Raw genomic sequence first — 14,193 nt, 5'->3', positions numbered from 1 at the left:
GCTTCGCACCATGATACGCCCTTTACACTGATTTACATGAATTCTCTTATTTAATCCTCACAACAGCTTTAAGAGGTAAGCACTGATAGTATGCCCATTTTAGAGATGATAAAACTGAGGCTCAGCCAGGTTAATTAGTGTGTCCAAGGTCACACATCTGATAAGTGGTAGGGCTGGGATTTGAACTCGGGTCTTTCTGGCTTTGTAAGAAACAGATGGTACCCTCAAAGTGGGTAACTGAAGAGAGTTCAATAAAGGGATGATATACCAGAGTGTGAGCAGGGAGGGGAGGGCGGAACATGACTCTCGGGAGCCAATGGAGAATATTCAGTATAGTCTTCAGAGGCTAGGCCAGGAACAGGCAGGCATCCTTCCCTAGAAAGAAGAGGGTCACTCCCAGGACAGCTCAAGAGACTGGAGACATTGTTGCTCCCTCACTTGGTGCTCAAGAAGAAAGGCATGAGCCTGGCCAGGCACTTTCTTGGTTGCCCACCCCATGTGCCCTGGGCACACAGAGATTGCCAGGGCTGGTTGGCCTTACGCCTCCTCATCTTTGTGTCTCCTTCCTTCCAGGTACCAGCTCACTAGTCAATGGCAACCTCCGACTCTACAGCTCTGTGGGTGACCTCAGGCCTGGGCAGTATGGCCAGGACCCACCCATCCCCCCACCTCCTCCAGGCCCTGCCCCAGGGCCACCCTCAGGGCCACCCCCAGATACCTCGAAATCTCAAGGGGAGCCCCCACCACCACCTCCACCTCTACCTTCCAAGGCTTCCCCGCCACCTGCCCTGCTGCTGGAACCCCCACCCCCACCCAACATGGCCCCACCTCCACCTCCAGTATCAGGGGCCCTATCCCCCCCATCCACACCCACCCCTCCTGATTTCATCCCCCCTGCCCCACCCTTGGCCTTTGTAGCCCCACCCCCACCCCCTATGCCAGCCCCAGCACCCCCAGCTCCAGTGTCTCCTCACACTATGAGGACTCACCTCTTTCCCCCTGCGGGTGTCACCAAGTGGAAATCAGAGGTAGTGCTGAATGGCAAGCAGCCAGAGGCCCCCAGAACCAGCCCCCCCCGGAGCCCTGCCGAGCCAAAGGGGAGCCCCCTGGAACCTAAATCAGAGGCCCACCTCACCTTCCCCCGTTCATTCAAGGTGCCTCCCCCAACCCCAGTCAGGACATCATCCATCCCGGTTCAGGAAGCACAAGGGGCTCCTCCAGAGGAGGAAGGGGCCACCAAGAAGGCCCCTAGTCGACTCCCACTGCCTCCCAGCTTCCACATCCGCCCCGCATCCCAGGTCTACCCGGATAGGGCCCCTGAACCAGATCGCCTCGGGGAGCTCAGGACTGTGGCACCTGCCAGCCCCAGGCTGAGCCAGTCCCAGACCAGGAGAAATGAACAAGCTGAGACTCCACCCCCAGCCTCTCCCCTGCCCCTTCCCACACCCCCGTCCCTTCCCTCCCCCCAGCTCCCTCCCCCAGCACCCCCGCTCCCTCCTCCAGCACCCCCACTCCCTCCTCCAGCACCCCCACTTCCCCCAGCTGCCCCTCCTTTGCCCTCTGCTGAGAAGGCAGCCCCACCACCTGCTAGGTTTATAAAAAGCCCCAAATCCAGCTCTCCTGCTCCCAAACCCAACCCCCCCAGCCCAGAGGACACAGAGTCTTCAGAGCCTGTGGACTGGCGGGATCCCAGCCAGATGGCAAAGCTTCGCAGCGAGCTGGCAGCCTACCTCTTTGGCTCCAAGAGAGAGGACCGATGCACCAGTCACAGGCCAGGCCCAACGGCGGCCTCTCAGGGAAAGGAGGGCGAGAAGGGCCCCAGCCTGCCAGAGAAGGAGATCCCGGCAAGTGATCCTGAGAAGAGTCCCTGTCCAGACAGAGAGGCGACCGCTAGCCTGCCCCTGCCTCCTGTGGACTACGTCCCCCAAGACTCCCCGACTCTCAGTGTCCAGCAGATCCGCAATGAGCTGGAGGCGCGGCTTTCCTCATCAGCAGAGAAGGAATCCAAGCCCAGCATAGGGTCTCTGCCTCCTAAACCTCGGCTAGAAGGGGGAAGAATCACTGAAAACAAAGCTGATAAAGGCCAATTTTCCAAGCCTGTGGCCAAAAATATGCCACCACTATCCACCCCCCTTCTGCCAACGACACCACACCAGTCCAAGGCTGTGCCTGGGCCAGCCACACCACCCAAAGCTGCGCCTGGGCCAGCCACACCACCCAAGGCTGCGCCTGTTACAGCCACAAGTGGGCCAGCCACACCACCCAAGGCTGCGCCTGGGCCAGCCACACCATCTGCAGCCACAGCTCTGCCCACCACATCATTCCAACTGAGAGCAGAGAAGAACCTAGTCCCAGCTGAGCAGCGGAAGAAACCAGAACCTCAAGAAAATGCAGTGCCTTCCCAGCTGGAGGCAGAAGGGCGCCCCTCAGAGGCCAGTAAGCCTCCTACACAAGGAGCCCTCTCATCTCCAGCCCTCCCACCAAAGATGTCCCCAGGCAAAGAAGTGGCATTTCTCTACAAGCCCCACAGCAGCCAGAACAGCCCCAGCAGGGAGGTTGCGGTGGTGATGCCCACCATGGCCAGAGGAGAGGCTGCAGGGTCAGGGGAGCCTGTGGAGGCGAAGGAGCCCCAGGGGCTGCCAGCCAGACCCCCCTCCTCAGCCCAGCCTGCTGACGAAGTGCTCAGACACCCGGTGACCGGGGAGGTGGTGGAGCGGGGCTCCCCCATGGCCCTGCTCCTTGCAGCCAGGCAGAGGGCACAGAAGGGGCGGTCTCGAGGGGCTGGCCTGGACCGGTCCTCCCTGCCAGGGAGTCTCCGGGGCCAGCCCCAGGCAGGCTCTGACACCATCTTCCTCAGGGACGGCCAGCCGAACTCCTTCACTGTGGTCCCCAAGCTATCCACAGAGGCTAAGAACCCCCAGCCGGCCTCAGCACAGCCCGCCCTGCCCAGCCCCTGGAAGGCCCAGCGGGGCAGAGACCCGGAGGACACGGAGCCAAGCCGAGGGCACAACTGGACCAAGGTGGAGCCCCAGGCCCCTGCGTCCTGGGGAAGGTCAGCGCCCTCGGGCCTCGCCCAGGGCCGCCTGCTGCCCAAGTCCTTCTCGTCGCCTTCTTCTCCTTCCTACAAGAGCGAGGAGGAGAAGTTCAGCTTCGAGGTGATCCCGCCACCGCCGGAGTTCAGCAATGACCCTGAGCCTCCAGCCCCGGCCCTGCAGTACCGGGGCCGCCGGGGCTCCCCTCCCTGGATCAAGTTCTCAGACTTGGGGCTGGCCCTGGACGCGCGCCCCGCGGCCTCGGCGCGCTGGCCGGCGGGTGAGCGCTACTCGGGGGCCGGGGGCCTGGAGCGCTTCTCGGGCGGGGGCCGCTCGCTCATCAAGAAGCGCCTGTACGTCGGGGAGCCGCCCCGCGGCCCCGCGCTGTCCCGCGGCGGCTCGGGCCGCAGCCTGAGCTCCCCCAACTGCTTCGGGCCGCAGCCCGGGGGCCGCGACGTGCGGCGGGTCAACTCGGCGGGCCGGGCGCCCCCCGGCGGCCTGCGAGCGCGCAGGATGTCCCTGGAGGGCGCCACCCGCGGAGACGCCAAGTACCCAGCTCCGGGCAAAGCGCCCGGCGGCGACCACGTCCTCGCCGCGGCTACGGGCAGGTGAGCTGGAGGGAGGGCGCTGGAGGGAGCGCGGGGGGCGGCCAGGGGAGGCGGGGGCCAGGCCTCCGCCGTCGGTCTGGGACACGTTTGGTGGGTGCCCTTCCCTCTGGCTCTCAAGACCGAGAGAAAGGGGCGGAGGCGCACTGCACCTGCAGAGGGCGCTCCCCTCACCCGCTTCCTCTCTCCCTGGATGGTCTCCAGTTCTCGCTTTCCCCGAGCTCCTGCCTCCCCCACCAGGTCCCCCTCTTCTCCCTGCCCCACTCCACCCCAGTCCCAGGGCTTCAGGCTAAGTGTGGGGTGGAGAGAAATCTGAGTGGTCCTTGGGTGCCGAGATTCTCGAACCACACAGAAGATCCAGAGCCAGGCTGAGGGAAGGGCTCTGAGTAGAAGCGTATTAGGTAGTGCTCTGTGGCCCCCAGGGCCTGGACTGGAGGGGGAGCCCTGAGTCTGCTGAATCAATACTGGGCTCCCACCTGAGTTGATAAGCCCAGGGCTTATGGGGCAGAAACCACAGCGCTGAGTGCATCTTTTCCACTTATGCCCTGGGGGGAACTGTTGGTTAACCAGCTGCAAAGAGTCACCTCACTTCTCTTCTGCTCCCCACCAGGTCTCCCCGCAGCAACCCCCACTATGGAAGCCCCATCAACACGTTCACCGTGAGGCCTGGGACCCGCCATCCCATTTCCTACGTCTACCCAGGCGCCCATCGGAATGCCCTATCTTGAGCCCAGGGTTCTGGCAGCTCTACTCCAAGGGGTCGGATCTGGGCACTTTCATGGGGGTGGGAGGGGTACAGCAGGAGTTAGGGAGCCTGACTCAGACAGAGGAGCCTTTGTTCCCCGAAGATAGATGGACAACAAGCGAGAAGCAGTGGCCTGAGTGAGACTGAGAGTGGGCCTGTGTTTCCCAGGGTGTGTGGACTGCCTGCGGATGGGGTGGGAGGGGAGGAGGGAGCAGAGGAGGTGCCTTTGACCGCCTGGAGCCTGGGTTTCTGCTATCTGGTACTATTTGCTTTAGCAAGGCTTATTTAAAGCAGTTTTACAAGCACGGCCTACTGAGCGGGTTCTAAAAACAAGGGGTGGGGCATTCAATCAGAATGGGAACACATCTTGGGGTGGCTGCGATGGCCTGTTGTGTGGGTAGGGGTGCGGGGCACCATAGGTTGCTCACTCCAGCCTCTGACAGTCCACCAGTTGCCACCCCAAGAGGTGATTCCGGGGGCTCCTAGCATAAAAGGTGGGACCAGGAATGTGCCTACACAACATGTCAGGTACCAGACAGTGCTTTGCATTGATTGGCCAAGGGCAGGGGTGAGGGGTTGATGGTTCATCTCGCTCCGGCCCTGGCCTTTAGCTGTAGGGAGGCCTAGAGAGGGAAGCCTTGGCAAGTTTGGAGTGGGAGACAGAGAATAAAGCTTACTTTTCTACTTAGACCCAGGCAGCTGTGATTTGGGGATTGGGCTCAAGGAGCCAGAAGGCTGAGGCTCAATACCAAAAGCCTTCTGTAGCCAGGTCCCATCAGGGATTTGGAGAGGGCATTGTTCTCAGCTACTCCCAACCCCAGTACTACAGGTACCCAATATTATTGAAGCCTTAAAATGTATAGCCAAGATGCTGCAAGGCCTCGGAGAGTGGGAGGTGGCAGAGATGGGATGTGTGACCTGAGAGATCTTTGCTGCCGACAGGAATGTTTGGGGAAGTGAAGAGAGGAAGGACTGGGCCAGTTCAGAGCAGGGGACCTATCAGTAAGGTGGCCATTCGTCCTTTACCTGAGCAGGCCCAATTTATGTGTGTTTTCCAGTGAATTAGACCCCTTCCACGTTCATAAAAGTCCTGGTTTGGATGCCAAACATCAGGAAACAATATTTCTTGGTGTGTCTTCCCTGCCTTCAGGTCTTGGTTGGCCGAAGTCCCCGGACCAGGCCAATGCAAGCTGCCTGGTGAGGAGGGAGGGCAGGGAGTGGCCCACCTCAGAGGAGCAAGCTGGGATGGGCAGCAAGGAAGCAGTTCCCTTTGGGGGCAAGATGGTGAACTTTTATGATTTGTGATGACCTACCGAGGTACCAGTTTATGGGAACAGCAGGTGAGCCACTTGAGAAAGGGAGTGTAGGAGCAGGCAGGCACCCTGATAGGGCAGGATCTGGTTACTCGTGTTCAAGAAGCAAACCCTACCCCAACACCGTCACTGGCTCTGTATGTATATATGTATTTTCCCTGTACATGTTTTATAAAAGAGTTCACTAATTTATCTGCTGTGTTAAGGCTTGACGGGTGGGGCAGGTGCTCGCAGCTGTAGATTGCTCTGGGGTGAGTGGGAAGGACTGGCTTTCACTTGGCTTGAGAAATAAACAGGCCGGTTTGTACTGGCCTCCAGCTCTGTGGCTGCGGATTGATGACTTGGAGCTACTGGGGTGCAGTGAGAGGTTGGGGAAGGCTGAGCACAGGATGGTGTCTGAACTAACGGGTGAGCCATTTTGCTGGGCCCAAACATTCTCTTCTGACCCTTAGGTTCTCCTGTTCTCCAAATCCATCCAGGGAAGGAGCAGAGCTGAAGTCTGGCGATAAGAAACTGTGTCCTTAAGCAAGTCTCTTTGACTCTCTGAACCTCAGGTTCTTCTTTTATACACCAGGCACGATAATACCTACCTCATAAGGCTGTTGTGAAGATTGGGGACAGTCATGAATTCACTTAACAAGTATTTGAGTGACTACTAGGTGTCAGGCACTATGCTTAGCATGGAGATACAGCATTTGATACACTGACATGACTCCCACCCATGGCAAGATTATAGCCTAGCAGAGGAGAGGGGATGAAAAGAGCACACAGAGGGAACAGGGAATGTGAGGATAACTGGTGGAGGGGGAGGAGTGGGTTTACTTTAACCAGGTAGTCAGGGAAGGCCTCTTGACATTTATGGTGACATTTATGCCGATTTAGGCAAAGCATCCAGCACATGTCTGGGATTCAGCTGTTGCTCAATAAATTACATCATTGGGCGATGACTACTTTACCCTTGTGTATGGCCTTTCACAGTTTTCCATAAAGCTTTGACATGGTATCTTCAAGTTTTCCAAAAGAAGAAATGGGAACCAGAGAAGTCATCTCAAGATGGTGTCAGGGAGAGGGTCATGTCTCCTACTCTGAGTCCTTTTTCAGGAAAGGGGGGGTTGTTGGGAAAGGGGGACTGGGAGGGTGACTCACGGATTCAGCTTCCAGGAAGGGTCTTGTAGGCCCCCACCCCCACCCTGGGGCCTCCTCTTCCTCCTGTCCCACCATCCCCCGCCCCCCACCGAGCTGTCCTTATCCCGGTAACAGAATGAGGACAGCTCTGGCTGGTGTGGTTCAGTGGTTAGAGCATCGGCCTGCACACCAAAGGGTCACAGGTTCAATTCCTAGTCAAGGGCACATACCTCCTGGGTTGCTGGTCCGATCCCCGCCCAGGTCAGGGAGCGTGCAGGAGGCAACCAATTGATGTGTCTCTCACATCAACGTTTCTCTCTCTTCCCCCTTCCACTCTCCAAAAACCAATGGAAAACATCCTGGGGATTAACAACAAAAATGAGCACAGGGCCCCTACTCCCAATAGGGCTTGGACTCCACTTCTGGCTGCTGTCCCCTCCCTGATCCCTAACTCTGCTTTCCCCCCACCTGGCCTGGAGCGGCAGCAGGGAGTAGTGGAGGGGGATCCGGGCCCCACATCTGGCTTTGCCTCTGATGAGCTGTATAAGCCTGGGTCTCAGCTAACTCATCCCAAAAGTGACGGGGATGCCCGGCCGGCATGGCTCAGTGGTTGAGCATCAACCTAGGATCCGGGAAATTGCGGTTCGATTCTGGGTCAGGGCACATGGGATTGAGGGCTTGATCTCCAGGAGGGGATGAGTGCAGGAGGCAGCCGATCAATGACTCTCATCGTTGATGTTTCTGTCTCTCCCTCTCTCTTCCTCTCTCTGAAATCAATAAAGATATATTTACCAAAAAACAAAAAAAAAGTGACGGGGATGACTTGCACTGTGTGGGGGTCTTAAACTTCTTCGGTCCCAGACCTTTCTAAGCGCTATGGGTCCTCGCCCAGAAAGATGCCATCACATGCATTTTTACACATTATTTCAGGCACCATGAAGACCCTCCTAAAATTGGGCTCCGGGGCCCTCACATTGAAAGTGAGGCACCGGTGGTTGTGGTAACCACCCATACCTCACCCTGACAATTTGGAAGGCTCACTCATTCTCCCGTTTATTCACGACAACTCTCTAAAACGTGCCGGGCTTGCAATACCCCTCATTCCAATTTGCTGATGAGAAAACTAAGGCTCTGAGAAGAGGACTGCTCAGACTAGCCCACCTGACCACACTGCGTACTTCATCCCAGCCACCTCCCCCGCAGTTGTGTCCTTTCTCCCCCATTCACCCCTCTCCCCATCATACCTCCCCCAAATTTTATATCTTTATCAGAGTGGGGATGGGGGAGGAGACAGCTTGAAGGAGGAGGGTAGAGCCAATAGAAAAGGTTCATGGAGTGGCAGGTGCAGGCTGTGCAGTCTGGATCAGGTTGGCCATGCCTTGGTTTCTGGAACCTTCTCACTGCTCCCTGGCTGTGGCCCAGCCCGGCCTAAAGCAGGGGCAGGTTCTCGGCAGGCCGTGCAGGAAGCTTGGGTCCTGCAGTCAGCAATGCGTGAAGGGCCCTGTCCACCCCAGTGGAGGACAGCTTTCCCTGGGCCCCACTTATTTAAGCCGAGAGGCTTCCTCTCACTCCCGGTGAGCCTTGAGCTCCCTTCTGTGGGAAGATGTCAGGCAGGCCTGCCCCTGCCTGCTCACCCCACCCCCCGCCGCCTGTGGCCGCTTTCATCTCTGCAGCTCAAAGGCAGATCGGCGTCCCATCATTAGTCAGCTGTCCGGATGGGTGGCCACTGATACCTCCCTCGGAGCCCCAGGGATGGCCAGCTGCTGCGGACCTGCTGCTGGGGCTCCGGCCAGGAAAGCGAGAGAAGGCGCACATCCGAGAGAGGGGTGGAGACCAAGACGATGCATTCGGAAGGCCCCTCATTTACCTGGCCCTCCCTGCGGCCCCTGCCCAGTTCTCAGAGCCACACCTCCCGCCCGCCCTGGAGGACTGTTCTCTGATGCCCTCTGTCTTCCAGGCAGGCGCCCTTCCTCCACCCGGTGTCCTTGGTCTCCCGTCTTCCTTCTCTGGTTTCTTCTTCAGAAGACTGAGCTCTACCCCCTTCTCACCTGCACCTGAGCCGCACGTGTCTAACTGCTCCCTGGACATTTCCATGTGGACGCCTGGCCAGCCGCTCAAACTCAGCCTCTCCAAAAGGCATGGCTCTTCTCCCTGTTCCTTCCTACACAATGCGAGACCCCACTATCCCCAAAACTCTCCCTCATCGCTACTTCTGCCCCCTCTGCTTCCTCAAGGCCCAACTTAGATCAAAGATCCTGCAAGAAGCCCCCCCTCAGCCCTGCCCTGCTCAGAGACACCCCCTCCTCCACACCTCTGCACCACTTCCCCTGGCAACTCCTCCCCATTCTTCAGGCTCAGCTCAGACCTCACTCACCCCCTAGGCCACATCAGCTCCTGTCAAAGGCTCCCACAGCCCCCTGGTCCCTTCCTACTGGGGTTACTTGCTCCCTCTTTTCCTCCCTCAGCTTGTAAGCTCCACAACACAGGGACTGCCTGTGTCATTCATCACAGTATCCCCAGCATCTAGGCTGCTCCTAGCACCAGAAGGTACTGAATGTATGTTTGTTGAATGAATACATGTTAGTATTTAATCAAATACTATTTAAGTTCCTTGAGGGCAAAGGTCATGTCTTCCACGGACTAGGGACCACATACCCTCTCATTTCTTGATACGTGTGAACTGATCCAATGCTGGGACTCTCAGATGACACAAAGTTATGGTTTTAGGGATGGGTCTCACATGTTTCTTCATAAAGAGGTCAGGATGCTGTTGGGTGGCTCCTGCCTGGTGGGCTGAAACAGGCCCTCTGAGTGGAGACAGGAGGAGCTGGGAAGTGACGGGACCAGGTGAGGTCATTCCGGTCCTCAAAGAGAGCTTAGAGCGCGGGTCTCAGGCAGCCCTCATATCAAGGCAGGGCCTCTGTGCCCTGGGAGTGAGCCAGCCGCCAGCTCCCCTCTGTGTTCACTGCCCTTTGATCTCTAGTCTTCAGTAATGTTATGTGTGCTCCGGCCCATCTCACCTGCACTACCAGGACCAAGGAGAAGCTGATGCCAGGTATGGACCAGAGCATGAAAAGGGACAGTGCCTCTGGGCCAGGGTGACAGTGAGTCAGAAGACCTGCTCACTGTCCCTCCCGACCTGGAGAGCTCTCCCTCAAGAGAAAGGCCTTAGGGTTCCAGGTCTTGTTTTCAGTAAACAGCTAGCTGCATGCATGGGTCTCAGCACAGGGGGACCCAGTTGACTTGCTGTTTTCAATTTCCTCCCCCTGTGCTGGATCATTACCCCTGGAGCCCTAACCCCTGAGCAGCTCAGAGCTAGGACACTGCTGACACCCTCTCCGGGGGATGCCCCCTTCTCATTCCTGACAATGGAATTTCTCCAACCTGGCCTTCCACAGACTGAGCCTCCCGATTCACCTTTCCTCACTGCAGAGGTGTAGCTCCTGCCACTTCTTTTCACTGTGACCTGGTCTGTTTTCTGAGCCTTGCGAAGAGGGTTAGGAAGGCTAGTGTTTTCCTCCTTAATGGACTTCCCTGCCCGTGATCTCCCTGCCTTTTGGCTCAGAATTGTCCAGCATTCATTCCAAATACCTAAGGAGAGCGCAAAACTCCACCAGTTCATTTCAGCACTGCAGGGGGTGCTACTCAGTACAAGCCAAGGAGCCAGGCAAGTGCGGGACACACGCACACACACCTGGAATATAAAGCAGGAGAACACAACATTCTCCCGTTCAGGAGACCTGGGTGGCCAGATACAGCAGGGGACTACAGGGGACCTGATGTCTCCAGGGAGAGCAGAGGAGAGTGCCCTCACATCCAGCACCGCAGTCCTTGCTCAAGGGTCCCTGCGTCCCTGTGAGCCTAGCGTGTGCATGCGGGGCGGGGCGGGGCTGTAAGCAGCAGGTGGCGCTCTGCTCACAGGTGCCCGTCCTCCAGCTCAGCAGGTGGACTTCAGATTCAGATTCAGATTCAGCTGAGGTGGACACTGCTCCTCCTATGGTCCAGGCAAGGAGCTAAGCGCTGTCCGGCACACCAGTGCTTCTCAAAATTGAGCACTGGAGGGCTGGTCAAACACGGATGCCTGGGACTTGGTCCCAGAGCTCCTGATTCAGTGGGTTTGGGGTGGGGCCCAAGAATTCACATTTCTAACAAGTTCCCAGGTGGGGCGGCCTGTCCTGAAGGCCCGGGGACCGCACTTTGAGAAGTGCTGCAGTGCAGTATCCCATTTAATCCCGCCCTGCCCCCCTCCCTCCGGGTACGCAGTACTACTCCCAGCTTATCAATGAAGAAACTGAAGTCCGATGGGCCAAGCGACCTTGCCTAGGCCACAAGGCTGGAGCATTGGTAAGGAGCCCAACCGCATGGGCTGCCCTGCCCTCTGCCCTGCCCTCTGTCTGGGGTGGGTGAGACAGCGCCTCTCAGGTCCTGCCTGCCCACCTTTGTTCCAGGGAGGGCAGTAAGAGGAGAGAGTAGGCTTGGCATAAGCAGGGTACCGGGACAGGGGCACAGGGCACTGTTAGGCTGGGAGTCATTCCTTCGGTGTCTACAGTATTTTAAAAGCATGATCACTTCTACTTAAACCTGGCCTCATAATGCCGGCCAACAAGTGATCAGGCTATGACTGCCTCCCTTTCCAGGGCAGAAGCTCTTGTCCCTCCCCCCCAGCAGCCAGCAGGAAAGTGCTAGAGCTTACGGCTCTCTGCTGAGTCCCCCTCTCCACTGTCCTTCCACCAGGGTCACCTCACCCAAAGTCACACCCACTCCCTGGGGGCAGCCCGTATCTCAGACAGGTCCTTTCCCACCCTCAGCACAACTCTGAAGGGCCATCACGGCTCCAGGGCTGCCCATGGCCTCTGTGGCCAATGCAGGCTGCCCAGGGGGTTCTCCCTCTGCCCCACCCCTTCCTTGGTTGCCCTTCCCCCACGGTGTGCATCCCGACTGCACTCTCCAATAAATGTCCTGCACACAAATCTCTGTTTCCTGGGGAACCCGTCTTGTTCCAGGCACCGTGCTAAGCACTTACACATATTATTTCATGTGATCCTCCCCACAGCCCCAGGAGGCAGGTATTTTTATCCTACCTATGAATAAGAATGGAGGAACAGAAAGGCTAAAAGACTTGCCCAAGGTCACAGAGCTGGCAAATGTCAGAGCCAGGATTCCTGTGCAAGTGATCAGGCTCCGGAGCTCTGAAGTATGGATTATACAACACTCTTCCAGAACATTCCTGTGGTCTAGCCTCAGGGAAGTTAAACAAAGGAAACAGCTTAAGATATATTCTAATTTGGGGGGGGGGGCAGAATCTCTGCTGTCCTTAATTCTTTCCTACTAGCCTGAACATGGAGCCCTGCTGCTTAATTTCAGTTCAGCGGTTCTTATCCAGGAGACATTTTGCTCCCAAATGGACACTTGGCAATGTCCAGAGACTTGGTTATCGGAGCTGGGGGGAGCCTAAGGGTATGTATGAGGTGGCTGTCAAGGATGCTACTAAATGTCCTCTAGTGCACTAGGCAGCCACACACAAATCCAGCCCAAAATGTCAGGCTGAGATACCCTGAAATCTAGATTAAAGCCTGGTCTCAAATAGAGCAGGTGACCACATGGGACACTGTTGGCCTAGCACTGTCCCAATGCAATGACTACTTGGGAGTAGGCTTTGGTGAAGGTGGTCAGAGATACTGGAGCATGAGGGTGGAGAGAGGGCTTGGAAGGCAAACCTTTTACTTCACAAACCTTGAAGAAGAAGTATTATCCCATTCAACAGGTGAGGAAACTGGAGCACCAAGAAGTTACATGAGTTGTGAGAAGAGAGAAACCTGGAGACTCCCTCTTTCCCTCAGCTCAGCAGGCCCCAGCTGGTTCAAGGAAAGATCACAAGGCCACAAGACCCCACATAAGTCACTCATCCCTCATCTCTGACCTTACTCTTGCCACTGTTTCTCTTACCACTCCCTGCCAGCCGCATTGGAAGCCTTAACGCTCTAAGGCCACTCCTGCCTCAGGGCCTTTGCACTTGCTATACTTGCACCACTGAGTGTTCTTTTTCCAGCTATCTACTCTCGGTCCAAATGATGCCCTCTTGGCAGAGGCTTGGCCTTCCTAACTACTCCATAAAAGGGCAATACTCTTCCTCCTCCCAAATTGTTGTTATTAATCCTCACCAGAGGACATTCTCCCCCCCCCCCATTGCTTTTCAGAGAGAGTGGGAGGGAAGGAGGGAGGGAGAGAGAGAGAAACATCGATGTGAGGGAGACACATCTAACCACGGAGCCAAGCTGGCCAGGGCTACTTGACTCTTCTCCTTAGTGCTCATCACCATCTGATGTACAATATATTTATTTATTTATCCCTGGCCCTCTTCTTCATCCCCAAACTGATTCATTTAATGTCCATTTTCTATTGGTCCTGCTTTAAATAAAAAAATAGTTTATTGATTTTTAGAGAGAGAATGGAGAGGGAGAGAGAGAAGCATTGATGTGAGAAACGTTGATCGGCTGCCTCCTGCACACCCCCTACTGGGGATCGAGCCTGCAACGTGGGCACCTGCCCTGATGGGGAACTGAACCCCACAGGGGGACACTTAACCAGCTGAGCCACACCGGCCTGGCCTGGTTCTTCTTTTCAATTATAATATGTTTTTATAATTTATTGTTTTTGTTATGAGCTACCTCTAACCCATTGTGGAATAAAAAGAAATATAAGAAAGGAGCTAGCTGGTGATCGCATGGTCAGTGGCGGAACCATTCATTAGTCTAGTTCTTCTCATAGTTTTCCACCGAGACTTCCACATAGCCAAGTGGAGCAAATACGTACGCTGTCCTACCTCCTCAAGCTTTAGGACAGCGCCTGGGCTGCTGCTCGAAGGGCAAAATTTCTGGAGCCTTACTTTTCTTGGACATTTCTCACTTTATTTCCCAATGTGCTTACACTTACTCAGCTATAAAATCTTTTCCTCAAAGTGTTTCACTAAAAATAACTCCACCACCAGGGTACCCGATGTGAAAGCTGGGGCTAGACGGCGCGCTGCTCGGGGCGGGGGCTCCCTGGCTGCCCACCGCCCCGCCTCCCCGACGAGGGTGGACGGTGCCCAGCGGCTCCGGCCCTTAGTGGGCCTCAGCTGCCTGAAGCGATGGCGTTAACTCAGTTCCCACTGTTGTAGGCAGCAGCAGGAATGGCACCAGGCCTCAGACCAGTGGGGTCAGAACAAACCTGGGTTCAGCAACCTCAGTACTTGAGTCCTGGCTAAGAAAAGAATTCAGAGCCAAGACTCAAACTCGCTAGAGCAGATTTATTGGGCAAGAAAAGAGAAAGTACACTTGAAGAGAAATTTCAAGCAGGTGGCTCTAAGAGCTGCCCTGGGGTGGGGGCTAGGG

At 56.5% G+C, this 14,193-nt stretch overlaps 1 protein-coding gene across 1 annotated transcript in view; it reads left to right on the top strand.

Moving 5' to 3' along the window:
* Positions 1–7,607, top strand: part of LOC308558384 (uncharacterized protein C6orf132) — a gene marked incomplete at its 5' end in the record, with an annotated part of 32,690 nt that extends 25,083 nt beyond the window's left edge. Inside the window, 2 exons of the mRNA XM_081140048.1 lie at positions 574–3,640; positions 4,248–7,607. Of these exons, the coding sequence (XP_080996174.1) occupies positions 574–3,640; positions 4,248–4,365 (3,185 nt within the window). The 3' untranslated portion in view covers positions 4,366–7,607. The remainder of the gene's footprint in view (positions 1–573; positions 3,641–4,247) is intronic.
* Positions 7,608–14,193: the final 6,586 nt, after the last annotated feature.

The sequence above is a fragment of the Miniopterus schreibersii genome, assembly GCF_964146895.1.
Source record: "Miniopterus schreibersii genome assembly, chromosome: 6".
Lineage (NCBI taxonomy): Eukaryota > Metazoa > Chordata > Mammalia > Chiroptera > Miniopteridae > Miniopterus > Miniopterus schreibersii.
The sequence above is the reverse complement of the archived record's forward strand: the minus strand, read 5'-3'. Positions and strand labels throughout refer to the sequence as shown.